The 21418-nt window shown below is 47.2% G+C and overlaps 1 protein-coding gene across 1 annotated transcript in view; it reads left to right on the top strand.

The window, feature by feature from the left end:
• LOC119390206 (uncharacterized) overlaps positions 1-21414 on the top strand; it is a 115168-nt gene extending 93754 nt beyond the window's left edge. Inside the window, 6 exon segments of the mRNA XM_049414692.1 lie at positions 970-1016; positions 5536-5658; positions 9708-9869; positions 16934-17149; positions 18163-19111; positions 19114-21414. Coding sequence (XP_049270649.1) covers positions 970-1016; positions 5536-5658; positions 9708-9869; positions 16934-17149; positions 18163-19111; positions 19114-19874 — 2258 coding nt within the window. The 3' untranslated portion in view covers positions 19875-21414.
• Positions 21415-21418: the final 4 nt, after the last annotated feature.

Here is a 21418-nt window from a genome sequence, read left to right as displayed (position 1 = left end):
CCGCCCCTTATTAAATTTTGACGGTGATGACGGCAGGGATTCTATAAAATTTCGTGTTTTCTTAATAGCTGCTGTCGGGGTCATAAGTGGCAGCCTATCTACACGCTCTATTGTCGATACCCAAAAACTCGTTGCCGTCAAATATTCTGTTAGGAACAGCAACTTGATTAATTTTCTTTCACTCGGCGATTCTTGGCCGCTGTACTTATTTTTTGAGTTTGCTTCTACGATTACAGTATAACAACAATGCATTCATGTGTGTGCATATACACGGGTGTTCGCATTGCACAGTAGACATGGACACCTAATTAATTAACGTTCACGTACATAGTACATTTGTCTTGGTTAATAGCAAACACACGCACGCATGCACACGCACACACCACACACACGCGCGCACACACACACACGCACACGCACGCACGCAAATACACACACTTTACTACAAATAAACATAGTACGCCTGTAAAACCGCTACTAAGCACCTACACAAGCACACTCATGATAGCAAACAGAGTGGTCACGCTAGTCTTCTCCGCATTTTTTTTTTTTTTGTCTGTCCGACACTTTGTGGCAAGTTACCACGCATATATCTGTGTTGTAGGAGCATTGAACGCGAGACTGCACTGCAGTATACAAACAGCGGTCAAAGGAACATTCATGAATCGTCGCGGAGAGGCGGTGGGCGCGCGTTGGTTGGCGTCGTCGTCGCGACGGCAAGGTCCCCCGCGCGTGTGTCACCTCCTTGTTGCGAGAACAACACAATGGGCCCTGCCGACGGCGGCGGCGGTGCGATTCGGCCATGCGTGGCTTTCAGAGCGCGTTATGGCAGGATGCGCGGACGGGTACGCTCGCGTCTCTGCCCATACAGTGTTGTCGCGCAACGCGGTTTTTTATTTGCTCGCCTGCTGGCGCCGCGGCTGCTCTGTCTCGACTCGACGCCTTATTTCTCGATGTCGTACTTTTCAGAGGAATGGACCACGTCCAAGAAAGTCGTCAACCACAAGACCCGCCAGGTAAGAGGCGAAGATGAGAACATTCCCGACGAGAGCACTCATGCCTCACTTGCGGTTTTGTTGTGTGAGAAATGAGAAACGGTGCACTGGAGAGGTCACGTTTTTTTTTTCTTTTTGTTTTACTTGTAACGTCGCCTACGGGAAATAAAAATGAACAACAAAGTAATCTATGGCCTTCGAGATTGGGGTATCGCCCATCTTCGAGCATATGTGAGGACATGTGTGAAACACAAAAGCACTGTGGAACGAAAGCAGGGGAATTTTAAGGGCTCGTTTTTTTTCTTTGTTACGCACAATATTGATTGTCTATTTTCTATTAATTTTTGTTAATATTAATTGTCTATTACTGTAATGAAAGCGCTGTTGGTGTTTCTGAGGACCACTCGACTGAATGAAAATTTATGAACGACTCTTGTGTATATAATTATGTGTGTCTGTGACTGTACGTATTATTTGTGTGCACATGTGATCATTGTATATATCATAGTCATCACCGGACACATGGAATAGCAAGCCAGGCGATAAACCAGGCTAACATCTCTGGAAGTATCATTTAAAGTTGTTATCTCTCTGAGAGTATACGAATGTCGATACTCAAGAACCATGACCATAATAGACTTTCTTGAGGACAACGACCTAACTCCTTTGTAAAACTTGGAGAAGCTTCTTAGGAAATCTACTTAAATTTTGCTCATGCTTTTCGGATTACTGTAAAACAACAATGCACTCATGCGTGGCTACACGCGTGTTGTCCCTCTTGTCAAAAATTCAGTAGTGATAAACATGGAAATCAAATAGCCGACTTTGGTAGAACGAGATTGTCGTGTTGAAAAAAAAAAAAATATTGGTTTGCTAAGAAAACTCGAAAAAAAGTTGGGGACTCCTCAGCGTGTAATGAAACGGAAAACGATAGGTGTAACGTTAAAAGATCGGAAGACAGCAAAACTGGTCAGACAATACGTTGTTCTAGATCGGTTAGCGCTTGGGTGCTTTTCTCTGGGAGTTTTAATTTTAAGCCCCGTAGTTCTCTCTTTATTACCGCCTATATTATTGAAATTCGCTCAACGGTTGTACTATCAGGGCACTTGAGCGTTTTGTGCGTATTTGACTGCGGAAATCGACGTTACACCCGAGCGAAAAACTATTTTAAAGAACCCACACAGGGCCAACTTAAGAATCACGGGTTCGGTGTTTCGTTCTGATGTGAAAACTTTTCGTGGGCTGTGTATGCGTCCCGACATGGGAGACCTGAGCCCGGGCCATTAATCTGCCGGACAAACAATAAAGTTCTTCCATCCATCCATCCATGTGTATGCGAAACTCATTCGCAACCAGGCAAAGGTCAAAAGCACGTCACCTTGTCGGTTGCCACGAAACACGGCACGCTGTGAGGGTTTATATAAAGGGTGTTTTTCCCGCCTATACTCTTAGAAAAATCCCTAAATGAAAGGGTGTTCTTGCGGCTAGCAAAACAGTATTGATTGTTTAGTTTTTTTTTTTTTCATAAACGCAGACACGGTAATCTTAGAAAAGCACAAAGCTGGTCATGCTTACGCAGACAGTTTCTGGCAGACAATTGCTTTCAGTATGCAAACTAAGAAATATGGGCAGGCGACGTGAACCGGTTAAGAATAGGTGTGGATAAGCCACACACGCGAAATAGTGTGGTAGAAAACATGCAAACCGACATGGAGCATTGTATACATCGTGAAAATTTGACTTCGCGAAAAGTTAATGCCAAATTCACGTTTCGGTGGTCGCGGGACGTGCTTTCCGTGGGGCCGCTCTGGAGTATGATGAACGCTTGAGAGGAGATAAAAGACGTCATGCCGATGCCTCCCGAAAACAACATTCTACGGAAGGATACAGTCTACATTAATAGAAAATCTACGTTTACGCATTGCTTAGATACCTCACAAAGATGATTCAGCGTGGATTCTTTTTGTTTTTAAATTTTTTATTTGCTCAGGTAGTGGTTGACTATATTTATCGCGATATTTCCTTTTCGTCGATAAGCCTTCTACGGAACTGTCACTGTTCCCGTATTAGCAAATCTCGTATGCGCGTCCCGTATGAACTGGTTCTCTAAAGTTGGTTTGCTGCAGTACAAACTTGTTGTGTGGGGAAGCATATTTGCCATATAGTGAAGAAAACGTAGAATGGAAGGGGCGCACTATTTGGATTATTGCTTTCGCATATATGACGTGCTCTTTGCCCCCGAAACTTCCCAAACATTGTTGAGAGTTCGATGCTAAGAAAGGGCCCCGCCATGGTGGTCTAGTGGTTATGGCGCTCGACTGCTGACTCGAAGGTCGCGGGATCGAATCCCGGCCGCGGGGGCTGCATTTTCGATGGAGGCGAAAATGTTTGAGGCCCGTGTACTTAAATTTAGGTGCACGTTAAAGAAGCCCAGGTGGTCCAAATTTCCGGAGCCCTCCACTACAGCGTCTCTCATAATCATATCGTGGTTTTGGGACGTTGAACCCCATATACTATTATTATGCTAAGAAAGGCTGTTTAGTCGGATTGCGGGTGGGAGACCAACAACGTCGTACTTATCTAATCTATGCGTGAACATCAGGAAATGGCCTTGGAACGTAGCGCAGTGACGCGTACACTATAGTATACGTATGTAGCGGACCGAGTTGCGCGTGAGATAAGGATTGACGACCGACGCCCATGTTCGCCGATGTTGGAGCGCTGTTGCCCTTTCCGGGAGGGCTCAAATTTGCCCAGTAACGACTTAGATTACCCGGCCGCCGCTGGAGCAGCGGCTATTTCATTGTACCACTGAGCTCGAGGCCACGGGTTCGATCCACGGAGGATGCATTGACCGCGCTTAGAAACTGGCGAAATGATGAAATACTCGTGTATTTAGACTTAGGTGTTCGTTAGGGAAACACTGTTAATAATAATATCTGGGGTTTAACGTCCCAAAACCACCATATGATTATGAGAGACGCAGGGAAACACTGTTAGTTAAAATTGTTCGGACTCTCCGGTATTCGGCGTGCCTCTGTGTAGTCATGTCGTGATTTTCACACGTAATAAACTCCATAATTTAATGTTTTGCTGAGTGAGATCATATATTAAAGAACATACAATGCAAGAATTCTAACTTGTTCTTTATTTTGTCTTTGCATAAATTATTTTACAAGTTTCCTTGAGTAAGACTGCTCGTGGGTTAAGACAGTTATGCCGATAAATCGACGTACCGAACAAGCAGCGCAAACAGCAGGACATGGCTATACAACAGGCAACACGGGACATGGCCGTGATGTTTGTTTAGTATGTCGCACCTCAATCGACTAGCCCAAGTTAACACTATGAAAACTTTTTTTCAATTAATCGAATCTCCGAATTTACGATTGTGCATTCTAAAGGTTGATGGTCTACGTGCACAAACTTTCAAGAAAAATGAAAGCACACTACAAAATGATAGTCGCTGTTAAAATCGCGTCAAGGATACGTTGCGTGAGTGGGCTGATCAAGTGCATCAAACTTATTGAGACGCAATCACACATCCAACTGCGAAGACAAAGAAGCCTAACATTATCTAACAGGCCTTTGGTCAAATAGCACTTTTGGCGGCGTTTCTGATCCTGCAGCGTAACTACAACGTAGTAATGTTATTTTCCAGCTAAAGGACTGAAAGTCACTCGCAATAAATTCAAAAGTGTGAATGAATAATTAAATTCTGGCCTTGCACGTGCACGAACCCAAAGCTAATTACTGCATGTCGTAGAGTCTTCTTCTTTACCTGGTCTTGTCTAGAAGCATAGCCGCATGGAAAGAGGCAGTTGTCAAGTATTGTAAAACAAGCCTGTGTTCTTTTAGTAGCACCGTTACGCTTCGTGAGGAATGGGGACACGTATTCTAGTGTCTTGCAAGAAGCGGATCGGGCCCTGCTTACTTTTCATTCCCGAAACTGACTTGGCCTTTCACCTGTACTTTATTTATTGTGTGTGTGTGTGTGTGTGTGTGTGTGTGTGTGTTGTGTGTGTGTGTGCGTGTGTGTGCGTGTGTGTGCGTGTGTGTGTGTGCGTGTGTGTGCGTGTGTGTGTGCGTGTGCGTGCGTGCGTGCGTTCCAACTTTATTTTTTCCTATATGTTTCCGGTCATCTCGCCTCTCCTTTCCTCCTTACCTCTCTTCTTCCTATTTTCGCCTTCTATTTTTGTTCTCTTCTTCCCTAAAGAGTTTACAGGCAGATGTGCTTCTCTAGGTGGCAGCTGTCAGCCGGCTTCTTCACCATTACCACTTTCGTCCTTTGTATGTCTGCGTCTATATGTTTTCATATGAAAAATCGTTAAAAATCAGAGTAATTATTTACCGTACACCCACGCTTGGTACATCGTTTGCGCATTCTCTCCCGATTGGAATGCGGTCACCGAGGTCGGAATCGAACCCGGCGACTTCGTGTTAGCGCAACCTCATACACAGCTACTGAGCTGCCGAGGCTATAGCCTGAGGAGGAACGTTTTATTTCTTTATTTATTTTTTTTGTCGCTGTGCTGTGCAGACCGAGACGAGGGTGCAGCGTCAGCTCGTCCTGGAAGACGGCAAGGTCATCGCCGACACGGGGCCCCAGATCACCACCAGAACCACCGAGGACAACAAGGTCGAGGAGTCGGAAGACACCCAGGTGACATACAGCTACCCGCACCTTCGTTCTTTATAAATAAAAAATATAATGGCATATATTATTATTATTATTATTATTATTATTATTATTATTATTATTATTATTATTATTATTATTATTATTATTATTATTATTATTATTATTATTATATTATTATTAAAGTATGCGGCGTAAGGACAATCACAGAGAAGAGAAAGAGAACTATCTCTAAGGCAATTTCATGTCACCAGGAGAGGCTCAACGCCTGCCGACTGTATAAGAGAAAAAGGTACCTAACAAAAACGGTGAGTTATGAATGGGAGAGAGATCGAACAGATGGGCATAGCTGGCAAAAAAACAAATAAGGCCAGGGTTGAATGCAACACAAAAACAAAACATGCATGTCACACAATAGCTATGAAGCACTTACCTCAGGCAAATCTATAAATTAGCAGAAAAATTAGATGGAAGTGTTATGCTATAATCGGGAGTCTAGTTTTGTCTCCATTAATCATGATAGGAATTCAAAGTATATGGTGAGCCCAAATGCCCGTCACACGTGCCGTTATTGAAGATAGCAGCAAAGTGCTCTTTGGATTGCTACGTATTAGGGTCATTGCCGCTTTGTGGCATAGCGTCGAATTCGGCCATGTTAGCATTTTTAATTAGCCAGTCATATAGATCTTAGTAGCTTGAACGTTACTAACGTAATGTCTGGGAGAACGACTGTTCGGAGACATATTAATGTATGAGAAATACTTTATGCGTGTATACACAAGTGTACATGCGCAAATGCTGAGTTTGTGTGTGCCATTGCGATTTAATGGGAAAGCTCTATTTTGCTATTTTGTAGATTATTTGCTTTTGTTTGTATATTCGCTTTTTATTACCTAACATATTTTTTTCTTAAAGAATGAAAAGTAACATTGTATTTGTGAGAAATTATTATTGTAAATTTTTAACGTAGGTCATATAAAGTATGCGCAATATATGACCTCTTGAATGTGTAGTAGCGTATGCCAAGTTATTAGAAGGGATAATTAGTGCAAAAAGCTGCATAACCTCCGCATTAAGGTGATTAAGTCTCCGAATGTAGAACGAGTGATGATGCCTAGGCGAACAAAAGAGGGCAAGTAACAGGAAGTAACAATGCAATCGGCTGGGATCGTCAAAAGTAACTTAGCGAAAGTCTCATGAGAGCGTAGGCTTTCCGTTAGCTGAAGGGACTGACAATACACTTGACAAGGCAAACATTTTTAGATGCGAAGCTTCTTATGGCGGAGTTCAAACCGATGGTGTGCGGCGTGACCACCCTTACTGCGCATCAGGGTGTCGGAACGAAATGTTTTTCGTTTCGGTTTTAGTTTCGTTCCACCGCAAAAAGTTTCGTTCCGTTTCTGTTCCGGAACGAAAAAAAAAAAAGTTCCGTAACGGTTCGTAACGTTTTTTTTTTATGCAAAAATTTGAAGTTAAGGTAATCATAAAAAACATTGGACTTGGTACTTGCCCTCCTCTTAAGAAAGTGGGACAGGGGTAAAACACGTTCTTCCCACGTTCATCAGAGGAGCGGAAGTAACTGTACCACCGATTTTCTACCAACTAGCACAAACCACTATATCCTTCAAAGTCAGAGTATTTATTTTCTGAAAAGTCAATTACGATTTTTTTTTAACGGGCTCAATGCTTTGCGTCAAGGGAGTGAGCATGATCTCAGAAGCAGCACGTCATTGAGTGTACTCCATGATGTGTGAGACTGCTGTTCTGATACAAAATCGCCAGGCCGGCGCGGAACACGCAGCACAGTCACAGCAAAAGCTGGATGAATGGCCTTTCTAGAGCCCGTTGCATAGGCCGGCAAAAAGCTGGAGCTCACTCAGACTCACTCAAGAAATATATTTTGCTCTGAGTGCTCACTCGGACTCAGACTCACCAAAACTTTCCTCAACCGGACTCACTCGGACTCAGACTCATTAACTTTTTTCTAAGCCGGACTCACTCAGACTCAAACTCACCAACATATTACTCAGACGGACTCACTCAGACTGACGGCTTCACCTGAGTCTGAGTGAGCCTAAGGGAGTCGGACTCATGAGTCCGCTGGCATAAAATTAGCTTTTCCGATCATGGTGTCAATCCTCTTAAACGCAATTATCTTACATAATCAGTGCTCTACGATATGCCATTTCAAATACGAGTTGTCATCATAAATTATATATCGCAATTATCATATATTGGTCAAGTAAGGACATTTTTATGAAATACGCGACTCACACGAGATATTTTTATCAAGAACTTCCCATGAGAGTTGGCAGGGGGATGTCATGGCACCCCTTCCCCTAACTCACACCTCTGATCAATGAATATTGAGGTAGGGCATGAATGCTAGTCTGCTGAGATATGTGCGAATAGACTTGAGTATAAACGTAAGCCGATATAAGGCTTATAGTAAAGATGAAGATGAGTAGATAGGACCATAAGTCAGCAACAAGAGGTGGAGCTCACTCGGACTCACTCAAAAAAGTATATTTTGCGCTTAGACTCGGACTCAGTCTCACCAATATTTTCCTCAACTGGACTCACTCGGACTCAGACTCACTAAAATTTTCTTCAACCGGACTCACTCCGACTCAAACTCACCAAAATATTATTCATCCGGACTCACTCAAACTCAGACTCACAGCCTCATCTGAGTCCGAGTGAGTCTGAGTGAGTCGACTCACAAGCGAGTTCGCCGACCTATGGCCCGTTGTAGACTCTCTTGGGGCAACTATTACAAGCACATATGCAAGGTACCCACTACGCCATAAATCATCGTAATTTTTCTTAAGTAGCGAAGCACCCACAATGCCATTTTTCGTCATTCTTCGGAGAATCGTGGTACACGCTACACATCTGTAAGGCGTTATGTGCACTTTGTGCTGCGACTGATGACGATGAAGAATTATGGCTGAGACCTTTCTAACGGGTTGGAAGCATACAACAACAGACACGTTGCGGAATTCGCATTGTGTGACGCCAGGTTGTTATTTTACTCTTCTTCTACGCTATATTACATATGTTAACACGATTCCTTGCCCGACAAATGACGCCTGTATAGAGTATTTTTGCGAAGGAGTTACAAGCACAAGCGTGGCACTGTGCTGGAATACTCGACTGCCAGGCAGAGGGCGCGGGTTATGATCCTATCCGATCCTAGAAATTTGTTTCTCATTTAAATTTTTCTTATTTCGCGCGATAGCGGTTACGGACACCGGCGGCGGCGGGCAACTATGGCGCCAAAATCGGCTGTTGCGATCTCATAGCAGCTTTCGCTGTAACAAACTTCTGCGCCGACCCACGCCCTCTCCCCACGCCCTCTCCACGCTGGCCTGCGTGACAGGTGCGCAAAAGTCCACCTGCGTTAATATAAACATCTCTGGTTGCCACTGTTCTCGTTTTTCGCACAATTTGGACATTGCTTTGGAATTCTTGCCTGAGGTACGCGCGAATACTGTACCCTGAGATATGCATAATTGCTCACGTTGCATGACCTCAGTTGTTCCGGATTGCCATGTTTTCTCTTGAACTGAAAAACGATTGAAGAAATTTCGGTTTCACTCCGGAACAAAATAATAGATAACGTTTCGGTTACGTGTTCGTTCCGGTCAAAAATATCGTTTTTTTTCGTTTTTCGTTTTGGTTTTCGTTCCGTTCCGACACCCTGCTGCGCATGCGCAAGCCCTCTCCCCTCTCCTCTCCCCCTTTCCCCCTCTTCCCTCTCTCTCTCTCCACTCCTACTCCCCCTCTCCACTCCCCCTCTGAAACGCGAGCTCGACACGCCGAAACGCTGCTTCGCATCGCCTCATGGTCCCCTTTAGCGGGAGATGGTGGGATTTTTTTATGACACAGAATGCTTGAAGACAAGAGAGGACAACACAGGACCGAGAGCACTCTTGGGCGCTCTGTCCTCTCTTCAAACATTCTGCGCACTAAAAAAGGTTTGCCTTGTCGAGTATACGTTGTACCAAGCAGCCACCTTGTTGGACTGGCAATTTTAAGCTCCGGTTCAAAGTGCCGTCCTCGTTACGCAGCACAAGAAGACGGGTGACGAGGACGTCCCCGACGGCTACGTGCCGGTTCCGGGTTCCGAGCGCGTGGTGTGCGAGAAGACCGAGTCGCACCAGGTCACCAAGGAGACCAAGGAGGAGAACATGAAGATGCACGACGAAAACTTCAAGGAACTGCGAGGACCGGTGCGTATATACTCTAACCACCGTTTGCTTCTTTTTTTCTTTTTTTTCTCATATTCACTACGCTCACTGCCCTGTCACTGCGAAGAGCAGTATTATTTGCAGCTGCTGCCTTCGAAAACTGTAAAAAGATGGGCATAACTCACTGAAAACCTCAGATAAATGTTTCTGCGCTTACCGATTCTCTGTTATGGCACAAATTTGGAATAATAATAATAATAATAATAATAATATATAATAATAATAATAATAATAATAATAGTAATAATAATAATAATAATAATAATAATAATAATAATAATAATAATAATAATAATAATAATAATAATATCTCGAGTTTTACATGCTACGATTATGAGGCACGTAGTAGTGGAAGGCTCCGAAAATTTCGACCATCTGCTGTTCTTTAACGTGCACTGACATTGCACAGTATACGGACCTCTATCATTTCGCCTCCATCGAAATGCGACCGCCGCGGCCGTGATCGAGCCTTCGACCTTCGGGTCAGTAGCTAAGCACCGTAACCACTGCTCCACAGCTGCGGACCGAATTTCGAAGAAAGATCACTCGTTTATCACCATGCTCGTTCGCTGTAACGTTGTTTATTTATTTATTTATTTATTTATTTATTTATTTATTTATTTATTTATTTATTTATTTATTTATTTATTTAAACTGTCAAGGCCAGAGTTCTTCGCAGAGTGGCGTGGCAGCACGCAATTTTTTTTTAAACCTCCTTGAATGGTAAGTGGCAATAATATGTCTAGTTGAGCAGGGCGTTGTTTCGGGCTAGTTGGTGATCCATAGTTACAAGCTTTAAAGCGCGGAACTTCTTACACAAAGGACAAGTAAACACGACAGGCACAAGCGCTTGCACAAGTTGATTGGCTCAAGGGCTTCTTCTTGCCAAAGAGCGCCGAATGGAAGCGGTAAAGATTAGTAATACTAGTAAGCAAAGAAATCCAAGCAAGACAGAAGTGCAGGAGAATATGGAGGCTTATTCACTGCGGCCTATTTAAAACGTCACCTAACGCTGCCTATTGAAAAAAAAAAAAACGTATTTACCATATCTCATATATGGGTCTTTTCTAAAGAGAACTTGGCGTCAGAATTCGAGAAAACATCGAAACTGAATGATTCTCATCCGGACGCCGATTGTGAAATGTGGAGATTTTATTCCGCGGTTACGCTTTAACGCAAAGTGACCGCATGGGGTGCCTCGCGAAACAAATTATGGCAGCTTCGTGGTGCCAAGCCTGAAGGAAGAGCGCAGCTGGATGGCCTTCCTTGTTTCTCTACTCACGAGCGGGGGTCACAGCCTTTGCGTCCGGATCGGTATCAGCGGAAGTAATTAGCATTTTAGGTCATGGGGATATTTCTCCTCACACCATCATTTGGTTTCCGGCTCACCTCACATCACATCTGGCCTCCACGGCCAACCTAAACGAGATCGCCCACGCCCGAGCGCGCGAACTTACTCACCGCGCTGGGCAGCCTGGGGGATCTTCGGACTCCAACCAAGCGGTATTTGGGGACGTTCTCCTAACTTTCAACGAGGTCACAAAACATTACCAGCTGGGCAGGAGGTTCTTCCCCCTTCCTCATGTGAATCTCTCTAGAGCACAAGCATCTACCCTCCGCATGCTTCAAACCAGATCCTACCCTAGTCTCTGTCTCTCTCTGTCTATTTTTCTGTCTTTTTGTCTTCCTGTGGCTCGCCGCCGTCGCTTCGCTGTCATTTCTAGGCTAACTGTTGCCTTTTTCATTTTTATTGGACGAGTGGTGAGTAGTGGGATTTGCCCAATTTCTGTGGCACATAACCGTTCATGATGATAGTTTTTTTGGTGACCATGGACATTTTACGGCCGGTTATAACGACTTCGTTGTTAAAAGATGCTTGCGACTTAGTCCCGCCTCTGTAGCTTACGCGAACAAAGCGTTATTAATCGCAACGAGCGAGTAAACAACGCGAGCACCATTTGGAGATGTCACAAACATTTTTCTCCTTGTGAAACGTCCGCGGGCCGCGTGTTTGAGACCCCTGATTTAGCTGATGTCTGCGCTACAGCCGATCCAGAGTAGTCCGGACCGTGCAGCATCGACGATTGTTTATCGCGATCAAGAAATCCGATCCGGATCGGCCCTGATCGCGATCAACAGTGCCCGCGTGACACCGGCATTGGGCATTAAAAATTGATAGACAACTATATAGATCACTGCGCTGGGATTGAACGAATGCAATGTTACGTATTAATCTTTGTTTGCTTTTTAATGTGAACTGCCATCTATTAAACGTACAACTAGAGGTTCGATGTGTCTGCTGAATTCAAACAAGAACATTGAAAAATCAGAGCAATGTCGCGCAATATTTTCGTTTATTCACACAAAAGCTACCCGCTTTGCCTTGATAATGCAACTCGGCCGTGTAAAGTGCCGTGTAGAGAGCCTCTAAGCCAATTAAGCAGTAGCCACCTTTTTGCCATTGTGTAGAATATCGTCAACCTCGTACTAACATCACGTTGCCTTTGCAATGGTCCCCCACCATGGAGATACTATACAGGATTGCCAGGTTTACCACCTGCAACGATGGCAGGTGGTACGCACCTCCACTTGCCCCAACTGCGTCATGGTTGAAACTAAGCGACATGCGACGATCGGATGCGTGGTCGCCCGACTTTTAAATGCGAATGCATTTCTTAGTCGGGCTATGTAAGGCATCCGGCATTGTCCGCGCGCCTCTCCGCTCTCACTCCCTCTCCCATAGCAACAGCTGCGGGCGCGTGCGCTTATCCTCGCCTCTAGCAACCGGAGCATGTGGTGGTGGTGGTAGTGGTAGTGGTTTGAAGAGGAAAAGGCGCCTAATTTCTGCAGCCCGGTCGGGAGCACGGCGCAGCGCCTATGTGGTGCGGGCGGAGTAGCGGAGAGTGAGTGGAGAGGAGGAGCGCGCTCTGGCGTGTGAGGGCGCTCGCATCGTGGGAGCTCGGCCAGCGCAAATTTTTAGGGGCGAAGCTCCTTAACGCGGCACCCGTTCGTCCCCGTCGTAGTGCGTAACCAGTCTTAACGCTAGTACCAGATCTTGACCTCCAAGGTGGTGCCGGTGGGAGATTTGTTCTGTGCGTTGTTGAACAATAAAAAAATTCGCAGCGTGCGCGTTAACTAAAAGCCGAATTCTTCTGTCTCTCATTCCCCATTAACAGACATTGGCATGTTCCAGTAGGAAACGTTAGTAGAAGTAGAAGTGTAAGTGTTAGCTAAAAGCCGACTTCTTCTGTCTCTCATTCCCATTAGCAGCCATTGTTTACCTCCAAGGTAGTGCCTGGTGAGATTTCTCCTGTGCGTGAATAAACAATAAAAATTTTGTTCAAAACACCGTTGATTGATGAAATAAACCAACGAAAGACGCCAGATGTTTTCTAAAAGCAAAACGAAAAGACGCCAGATGTTTCTAAAGCAAAACGAAAAGACGCCAGATGTTTTCTAAAGCAATGGTTTTCTAAACAATGAATATTCACAGCGTACATGTAAAATTAAAGTGAGCTGCAAGTCGTCATAACTCTCATCGAACCTTTAGTATAAACGCGCCCGATCTCACGTCGGTGATGATGTACTGGTCAGAATTCACGGAAGATTCACGGTTTACCGATGAACCTCCGCAGCTTCGCCCACTCATCATCATTCACTCCGTGGATATGCTGTGATTTTTTTTTTCTACGTGGCATTGGCTCGGCCAACAACATTTCTAGAGGGTGTTGGCTCGGCGGAGCGGCGGAGCTCCCGCGTGTGTGGAGAGGGTAGGTGCAGTGCTTCGCCGCTCCTTCGCTCGCCGTTCGCTCTCTCTCCTCCCTGCGCCACCGCCTCAATGCAGTTTGAAACGCGTTTGTAGCGTTTGTGCTGCCTTGGCACAGCCTGAAAACAGCGCGTTCTAAACGCGTTTGTGCTGCATTGAAGGCGGTGGCAACGTCTCTGAGGTGATTACGAACGCATGTAGGAAGCGTTCGTTGAAAGAGGCGCCCAAAAGGGAGACACTTGAGCGCGTCGATGTGTCCAGCTTTACGCCATTAAAATTACTATGCCGTGTACTCTCGGCGCAAGAAATGCATTCGCATTTCCTCACGATTCCCTTCGTGGAGGTGGGGGCATTTTTTTGGCGTGCGGTTCATGCTGGTTTTCGTGGACAGGGTGTCCGAGGGTTCGTGCCCGTGGCCGGTTCCCACGAGGGCGCTTCGCGGCACTCTTATTAGCTGCCGGCCTATTCAGCCTTTGGCGCAACCGCTGCGAAGCCGTCGCTGGGAATTGCCGTCGATGTGCTTTATGGCCGATATTGGGGCGCATGAGGCGTGAGATCCTCGCGTTCCTCTCTGAGGAGCTTTTCTTCTCGGGGGAGCGCGAGTTTCTGCGCCATTGGTCATGCCCTTTTGTCGGCGTTGAGCATGAACGGGTCCCACTTATTTTTCGGCCGACATGGTGCTAGGCCGCACCGTCGGGTCGGAGTCGATGTGCTTGTCTCCTCGCCCTTTCGTTCTGTGTTCGCAACCTTGGTATCTCAGGTCCTGGTGAATTTACCACCAAGTTGATGTACGCGACGGAAGAGCATGTACACCTACCTATTCCCTACCCTATTCCCTATTGTGTCAAATGTGAGCTATGTGCGTTTGTTGTTATGTTGATCAGACTTCTGCTGTTCGCCCTATGCGAAAATGTGAGTTTTTGCGATGTACAATGGTGAAAATGTGAATTTATCCCTGAACACTGAAATGTCACGCATAATGTACGTAGTGTAAATAATTTTTTTCTAAACAGTATAGGGCTCTTCCATAGAAGGGTCATGTGGTACTCTAAAGCGTTCACAATTTGTTCTAAACACCAAATACTACTTTGTGTTTGAATCCGGGGCAGCTTATCGCATCGTCCACTGACCAGAGGGAGCTGCGTTGCTTGAAGTGGCCCGTCCCAAGTTCGCTGTCATTGGCCGCTAGGTGCATGCGTCCCCGCTTCAGCCCGGCCACAGTCCGCCTACTCATGCAGGGGGGAGACGCGTGCATCATGTTCCATTTTGCCCGGGCCCGTCTCGATATTGCTTTCTTAATCCGCTAGGCTGTGAGTTCTGGCGCTCGAAACATGGTGCCTATAGTAGAGTATATCGTACCCTGAGTCGTCAAACATTTTACAATAGAACTGTTATACGTCATAGTTTCCAGTGGATCGTTCCGTGCGTAGACCAAAAACAACAGGGGCTGCCAATCTGCCTTTTACATTTTTCTGTGCTGCCCTCTGCCGTTTTGGTAAGGGCCGGCCGTGACCTCCGCGATTAGCTCCGGTAGGGTTGCTCCGGCAGCGCGCCTTTGCTCAGGCCCTTCCATTCTCACGGGGAGAGCGTAATCAAGAGAAAGCGGTGCAAAGGACGCAGGGATTTAACTAAGGTGGCCATCCCAGATTTAACACCAAAAAATAAAAAGTTACACCATGTTCGGACAAGTGGGAAACGTGACGCGCGTCGTGTCTCCTCTCTATAGCCCAGCCGGGGCGAGCGTAAGCTGGGAGCGCGGTGTTACAGCCTGGCCGCGGCAGGCGAGCGTTGCAGAGATATATTTAATTTGGATCAAGGCTACGAGCGAGGGTTGGGTTAAGGTCGCCACCTCGCCGTGTGTTAAGGCGTTGACAAAGTTACATTTCTCCTCTTGGAAACGCGCTGAATGGGACGGCCGTGGTCACGGTAGCCGTAGCAACGGCGCGTTGCCGGTGTCAGTCGCTGAGGACACGGGCTAGGACAACTGGTATCGCCAGGATTCAAGCCTCCGAGATTAAGAGGCGTTTCGCAACTTTCCCGCTAGGGGAAGGGCGCATGTGTCGTGGCTTGTGAAAAAAGGCGGATTCCCAAGTAGTTTGGCGTGAATGGTGTGCCGACTTGAGTGGGCAGATTCCGACGATACTTAAATACTTAACGGCACTTTGCTGTGGCCGTATTTCGAGCCAATCATTTTAGGAGGTGCCGCCTTCGGCGCGCGATGATTGGCTAGTTGAACTTTTAAACGGACAAAGAACCACTGCAGTCATTGAACTTGTTGTTTTACTACATAGAGAACACATTACTCAGCTTGCGCACCTGTAGAGGTAATTGTGGCGGAGCGAGCTCCATATCGGCCGAATATAGAGTTTTGTGGTACTGATGATGGTGCGAGCTTCACGTTACGGAAACACGAAGCATGGCGTCACAGATCCCCGGTATAATAGCCCAAGAAAGCTACGCGTTATCAAGGCGGAACCTTTTTCCAAAACGTCCTTGCACTCTCGCGGCAGCCGCATTTTCGATGGAGGCGGAAATGCTTGAGGCCCATGTACTTAGATTTAGTGCACGTTAAAGAATCCCAGGGGGTCGAAACTCCACGACGGCGTCCGTCATAATCATATCGTGGTTTTGGGACGTTAAACCCCAATAATTATTAGATGCGAAGTATCTTAAGGCGGAGCTCAATCCGGTGGTGGTGGTGGTGGTGTGCGGCTGTGACCACCCTTACTGCGCATGCGCATACCCTCTCCACACACCTCCTCTCCACTCACCCTCTCCCCTACCCCTCTCCACTTTCCCTCTCCACTTTCCGTCTCCCCTCCCCTTTCCACTCTTCCTCTGAAACGCGGGCTAGACATGCCGAAATCCTCTCATGCGCAACGCCGCGATGAGCTCGAGCGCATGCGCGTCCCCTCCCCTTCTCTCTCCTCTCCTACGCCGCCCCCCTCTCGCCCGCCTGTCGACCGCGTTCCCCGCTCGCCCTGTGAGAATTAACGGCCAGGCTAGATGGAAGATACGACGCGCGTAGCGTCTCTCTTCGCGTTCCACGACGCGAGGTCGGTAGCATGCCCAACGAACGCCAACGGAACGCGATCGTGCAAGTGCTCCGGCTTCGCATCGCCTCATGGTCCCCTTTAGTGGGAGATGGTGTAATTATTATTATTTTCAAATGTGTGGGCGCGAACACATGCCCCAGCTCAATGCAGTAACGCTGCGACTGAACTTTCGGTGGTTGCGTCGCTCATGAAGTGACCGTCCTGCATGGTGGTCGTTTTTGCAGGAGGAGATCCACCGACTGGCCGTGATGGTGCCGGACGAGTCGCCATTGGTGGGCATCCGGCCGGACCGGTTCCCGGGCAAGCTGACGCACTACAGCAGCCGCTCTCGCAAGGTCACCGACAAGGACGAAGTGAAAGAGATCTCCGAGGAACGCAATGGAGAGGTCACCAAGCAGACCACCAGGACACATCACCACGAGGAGAAGGACGACGACGAAGTACGTGTACCGCGCACAACACAGCAAATTTCTTATCGAATACAGCGTTCTGAGAATGTGACATATACAGTATAGAGATCATAATCATCGGCACTGTGACTGGTCCTAGCTTCCTTTGCAAAGAGGTGGATGACGAGTGGTCCATCTGATAAACCTGTCTCGTGTGAGTAGAGGTTTTGAATGACGCAAGTCAAAAGAAAACGACGTGTCAGTTAACAAGACAAATAATTTTCTATACTAAGTGTACGAAACTAGCGCGAAGAGAAAAGGTTAGGTTACAAAAAGGCTTCTTTGTAATTGTGCCAAAGATATTTGGAAGTCCTTTAAACCAAGCAGCTAATAACGGAGCACAAACTAGAAGGCCACCATAGTTCCTGCAGATTCGCGTAGAACCGGCTTTTCGGCGACCAGTGTTATACTGTAAGCATTTGCTCTTTTCTGTGGAAGCACGCAGGCTGAAATAACTGTACTTACACTCTACCCTAATTGAATATTTGAGTGAATCAAACATGAAATTATTGAACCGAATAGTTCGGTTTGAAGCAGCAAAAGCATTTGTTTTGTATTCGAATTTGCGCGTGTTGGCACGAATGTTCCTGGCACTATGAGTCCAATAGAAAACCTTAAGCAGTAAATTTAGGGCTTTGAAATGTCAAGATTGTGATTACTTTCCCGCATTTCTGCTAGCTCTAGTAAGGAAAGTTTATTACGTGTTCTGTTTCTAAGTGTAGTGTTTAGACCGCGGTTTTCTGCGTCTCCTGAACGTTTATATTGGTGACAGGCTGAAAACTGAGCAAGCAGTGATACAGAGATAACCACACACTGCAGGCAGGAGAACGAGCATGTCGTCTCGCGTTTTCTCTTAATACGCTACGCAGCATGACCTCTAGCAACACCCATCCATGCCGCTCAAGCACGTTCAAAGGTCCCTTCACATGTTAGCAGTTGTAATACGTCTTTGCGTTTTATAGCTTTTTGCGCATTTATGACAAGTGATTTTTTGCTTCTTACAGGTCCCAGAAGACGAGGCAGAAGGAAAAGACCTTCCAGCCGTCGAGAGAGAGACAAAACGAAACTTCGAATACCTGCACGACGGAGCGGAGATCAAGGTTCCCGACCGAATGCGCAAACAGAAAGACCTCCTGTACCTCCAGGCGACGTCTCCCGAACGACATGACCCGGTCACGCGGCGGGCGTTGAGCCTTGAAGAGGAGGAGGAGATACGAAACAGCGAGACGAATCGCTGGCTGGACAACCACTTCGGCTCGGAGACTTCGGACGACGATGTCGTGAAAAGCAAGCACGGCGGTAACGTAATCAACGTAAAGATGACCGACACCAAGAGGACGCCAACGCCTCCGACCAAGCCACCCAGGGAGTCACCCAACCTCATCTACACGACGCCGTACTTCAAGTCTACCACCCCGTCGCCTACCCCGCTCGACTCGACACTCAGGAGCACCAAGTCGCAACAGAAGACCACTTCCTATCGCCGCGAAGAAAAGGTCGACGACTCGAGACAGTCTCGCTCAAGCCCGCGCTCGAATTGGAAATCCAGCCCGTCCATATACCACGACGTGACGCGTCACCTGGACGAGTCACCAACGCGGTACACCAAGGAGGACCGCTCGTACCGGGATCTCGAGAGCAGTTACAGACCCGTTGAGAAATCGACCATCGTCGGGAACAGCGTCTTCACCAGGGAGGACAGAAGGCTCAACGAAAGCCGGCGAGTCACGAGTGAATACGACAGAGACGTCAAGAAACAACCACCTCCAGAAAGGCCGAGGTCGCCCGAATCACGACCCGTACAGAGGTCGCAGTCGACGAGGACGCCCGAGAAGCCAGTTGCTCAAACGCCCACCTACACGTACAGTCTTCCAGCGAGGTTCAACCAGTCGCCGCGCAACGCGCGTGGACCAGGCGTCCAAGACCAGCCGCGGGGTACAGGCAGACCTGGATGACGAGCCTTACACTCCTCCCAGCTCGCGCTACGTCGTGCACAGCGTGCGGGAAACTCAAAGCTTGCCCCGCCATCATCACCACCACCACCGACACCATCACCACCACTCTTCCTCCTCCCACCACCGACATCCGAAGCGAGGAGACCGAACACCACCGTCGAAGCGGCGACCGAAACCGCAGCCCCGAGTCCAACATATCTACGGCGTCGAGGCCTTCCAAGACCTTCTACTTCGGCGACAAGACGGACACCAGCTACCACAACAGCCGCCACAAGGACGGCTACTTCACCATCGAGAAGGACCGCTACGTGCAGCCTCCCCGGCGGTTCAGGTCGGACCCACGCGAGCGTTACTACTCCGTCGAAGACCTCACGACCCGGATCGTACGCCACGACGGCGCCGACGTCTTCGCCCAAGAAGCCAAGCTTCATCGACCGGCAGCGCTACTTCCCGGCAACTCCGCCGGCGAGCCCACCGCCGAGGCTCATAAAGATCACCAACGGCCGCTCTACGTCGCCGTCCCCTCCCGAGTCGCCGAGGCCAACATCGACGAGTCACCTCCTGCCTCCTCCGTCGCCTTACGCGTCGCTCAACCGCCGCTACCGGAGCCCGTCGCCCGTAGCGAACCCTCCGGCAGTTCACGCCCCTCCAGAGTCCAGTCGAGGTCAAGAGGCAGCAGTCTACGAGCTCTTACAGCCGGTCCTACCACCACAGGTCGGCCACGGCGGATTCGACCGGCTCCAAGCCCGGTCCGAGTGTGATCGAAGTCAGAAATTGGGACAGCCGATGAAGCCGTCGCTTCTTCCGCGATGTTGTCCTCGACGCCCCGGGTGTTCACCAGATGACGGAGCCGAAACGTCTTTGAGTCCCGCTTCACGTGGGCTTGGCGATGAGGAGGGCCACCGCGCGATTTCGCCTTGGTTACCATACTTATTGCATCTAAAATCCTTATACGGGACTTCCTCACGCGAGCTCGCCTAGGAAAGCATGGAATCGAATGGAACCACGATGGCACGAGCTTTGTTCGTAAAGGTTAGCTTGTTAGAAACTATAGCAGTCTTGCTGTAACTGGTCACCGAGAAGCGACGGGTTGTTTGAACATCTCTTAACAAGTTATGGTTTGTAGGCATGGATGCATGTTGGCTAGTGAAGACGACTTCGAACCCAGGACGTGATAGTTGTGTTAGCTTTTTTCCTGCATTTAGTTATAGAATAGGTTTTGGAACTAAGTCGAAAAGGGTGCTTTACATACATCGCCGTTTCGCTATAGAGTGGTATCAGTGACGCTTAGCGATGTCGTGGCGTTCGAACAGTCGACAATCGAAACGACCACGCGTTTTCACTAAAGGTGGATTATTGTAATTACAACCTATTGAAGCGCCTCAAATTTATAGAAAGTGGAGGCACGTATACGTGTTTTAAAAGCTAGTAATTGCACTCCGTTAAGATCAGCGTACAGCCTCTAATGGTTTCCATCGAAAGACTTACCACTAACAGAAGCATCAGTTATTTAGCTCTGTTAACATATGAACGTTGTGTGTGTTGTTTATTAAAGCGCTTGTTTAAACAACAACAAAAAATTGCTTCACAAGGATTACAAAGTTTATCTAAAAAGCACTAGCTTCGCATTTAAAGATGAACTGATTCGTAATAAAAAAAAAATTCAGCAGTGCCTATATATACATATGTATACATATATAGAAAGGAGAGGAAAATATATTGCAGGCATTAGCTAGAAATATTTGTGATTTGTGGTTGCACTTTCCTACGATATATTACGTTGCCGTTCACGCAACCTAAAGAGACGCCACTCTTTCATTGTTCCATAACCATTTGCTCAAGGACAAAAGGGGTTGTGCCAAGAATTAGTTTGTTCCTTTTTTCACTCGCTAAGCTATTGGTTTTAATTAACATTTGGTTCCACATGAGGCCGATAAGGAAAGACCCGAAGTGCCATTGACAACAGTTACTTCGTTCCCGTGTATGAATATCGCGAAGGATGACTGTCATCACGCTAAATAACCTGATTCTAGTATAACGTGTGAATTTCTATTGCTGTTTTTGTTGTTGTTTCTTAGAGCTTATACTTACATAGGTGCGTGCAAAGAACAGCCAAGATTCGTTTCGATGTATTGGCAGCCGATGGCAGAGTCGTTGACATCGCATTGCAATAGCGCCGCCACTTGTTAGTGTACATAAGTAAAAATAAATAACGGTTTGTACAACTAGACGTGTGAATGCTTCAGTCACAGCGTTAAAGCCATGAAACGCGATTTTACAATAAAAAAGCAGCTACAACTACGCA

The sequence above is a fragment of the Rhipicephalus sanguineus genome, chromosome 4, assembly GCF_013339695.2.
Source record: "Rhipicephalus sanguineus isolate Rsan-2018 chromosome 4, BIME_Rsan_1.4, whole genome shotgun sequence".
NCBI lineage: Eukaryota > Metazoa > Arthropoda > Arachnida > Ixodida > Ixodidae > Rhipicephalus > Rhipicephalus sanguineus.
This window is presented reverse-complemented; position numbering and strand designations above follow the sequence as displayed.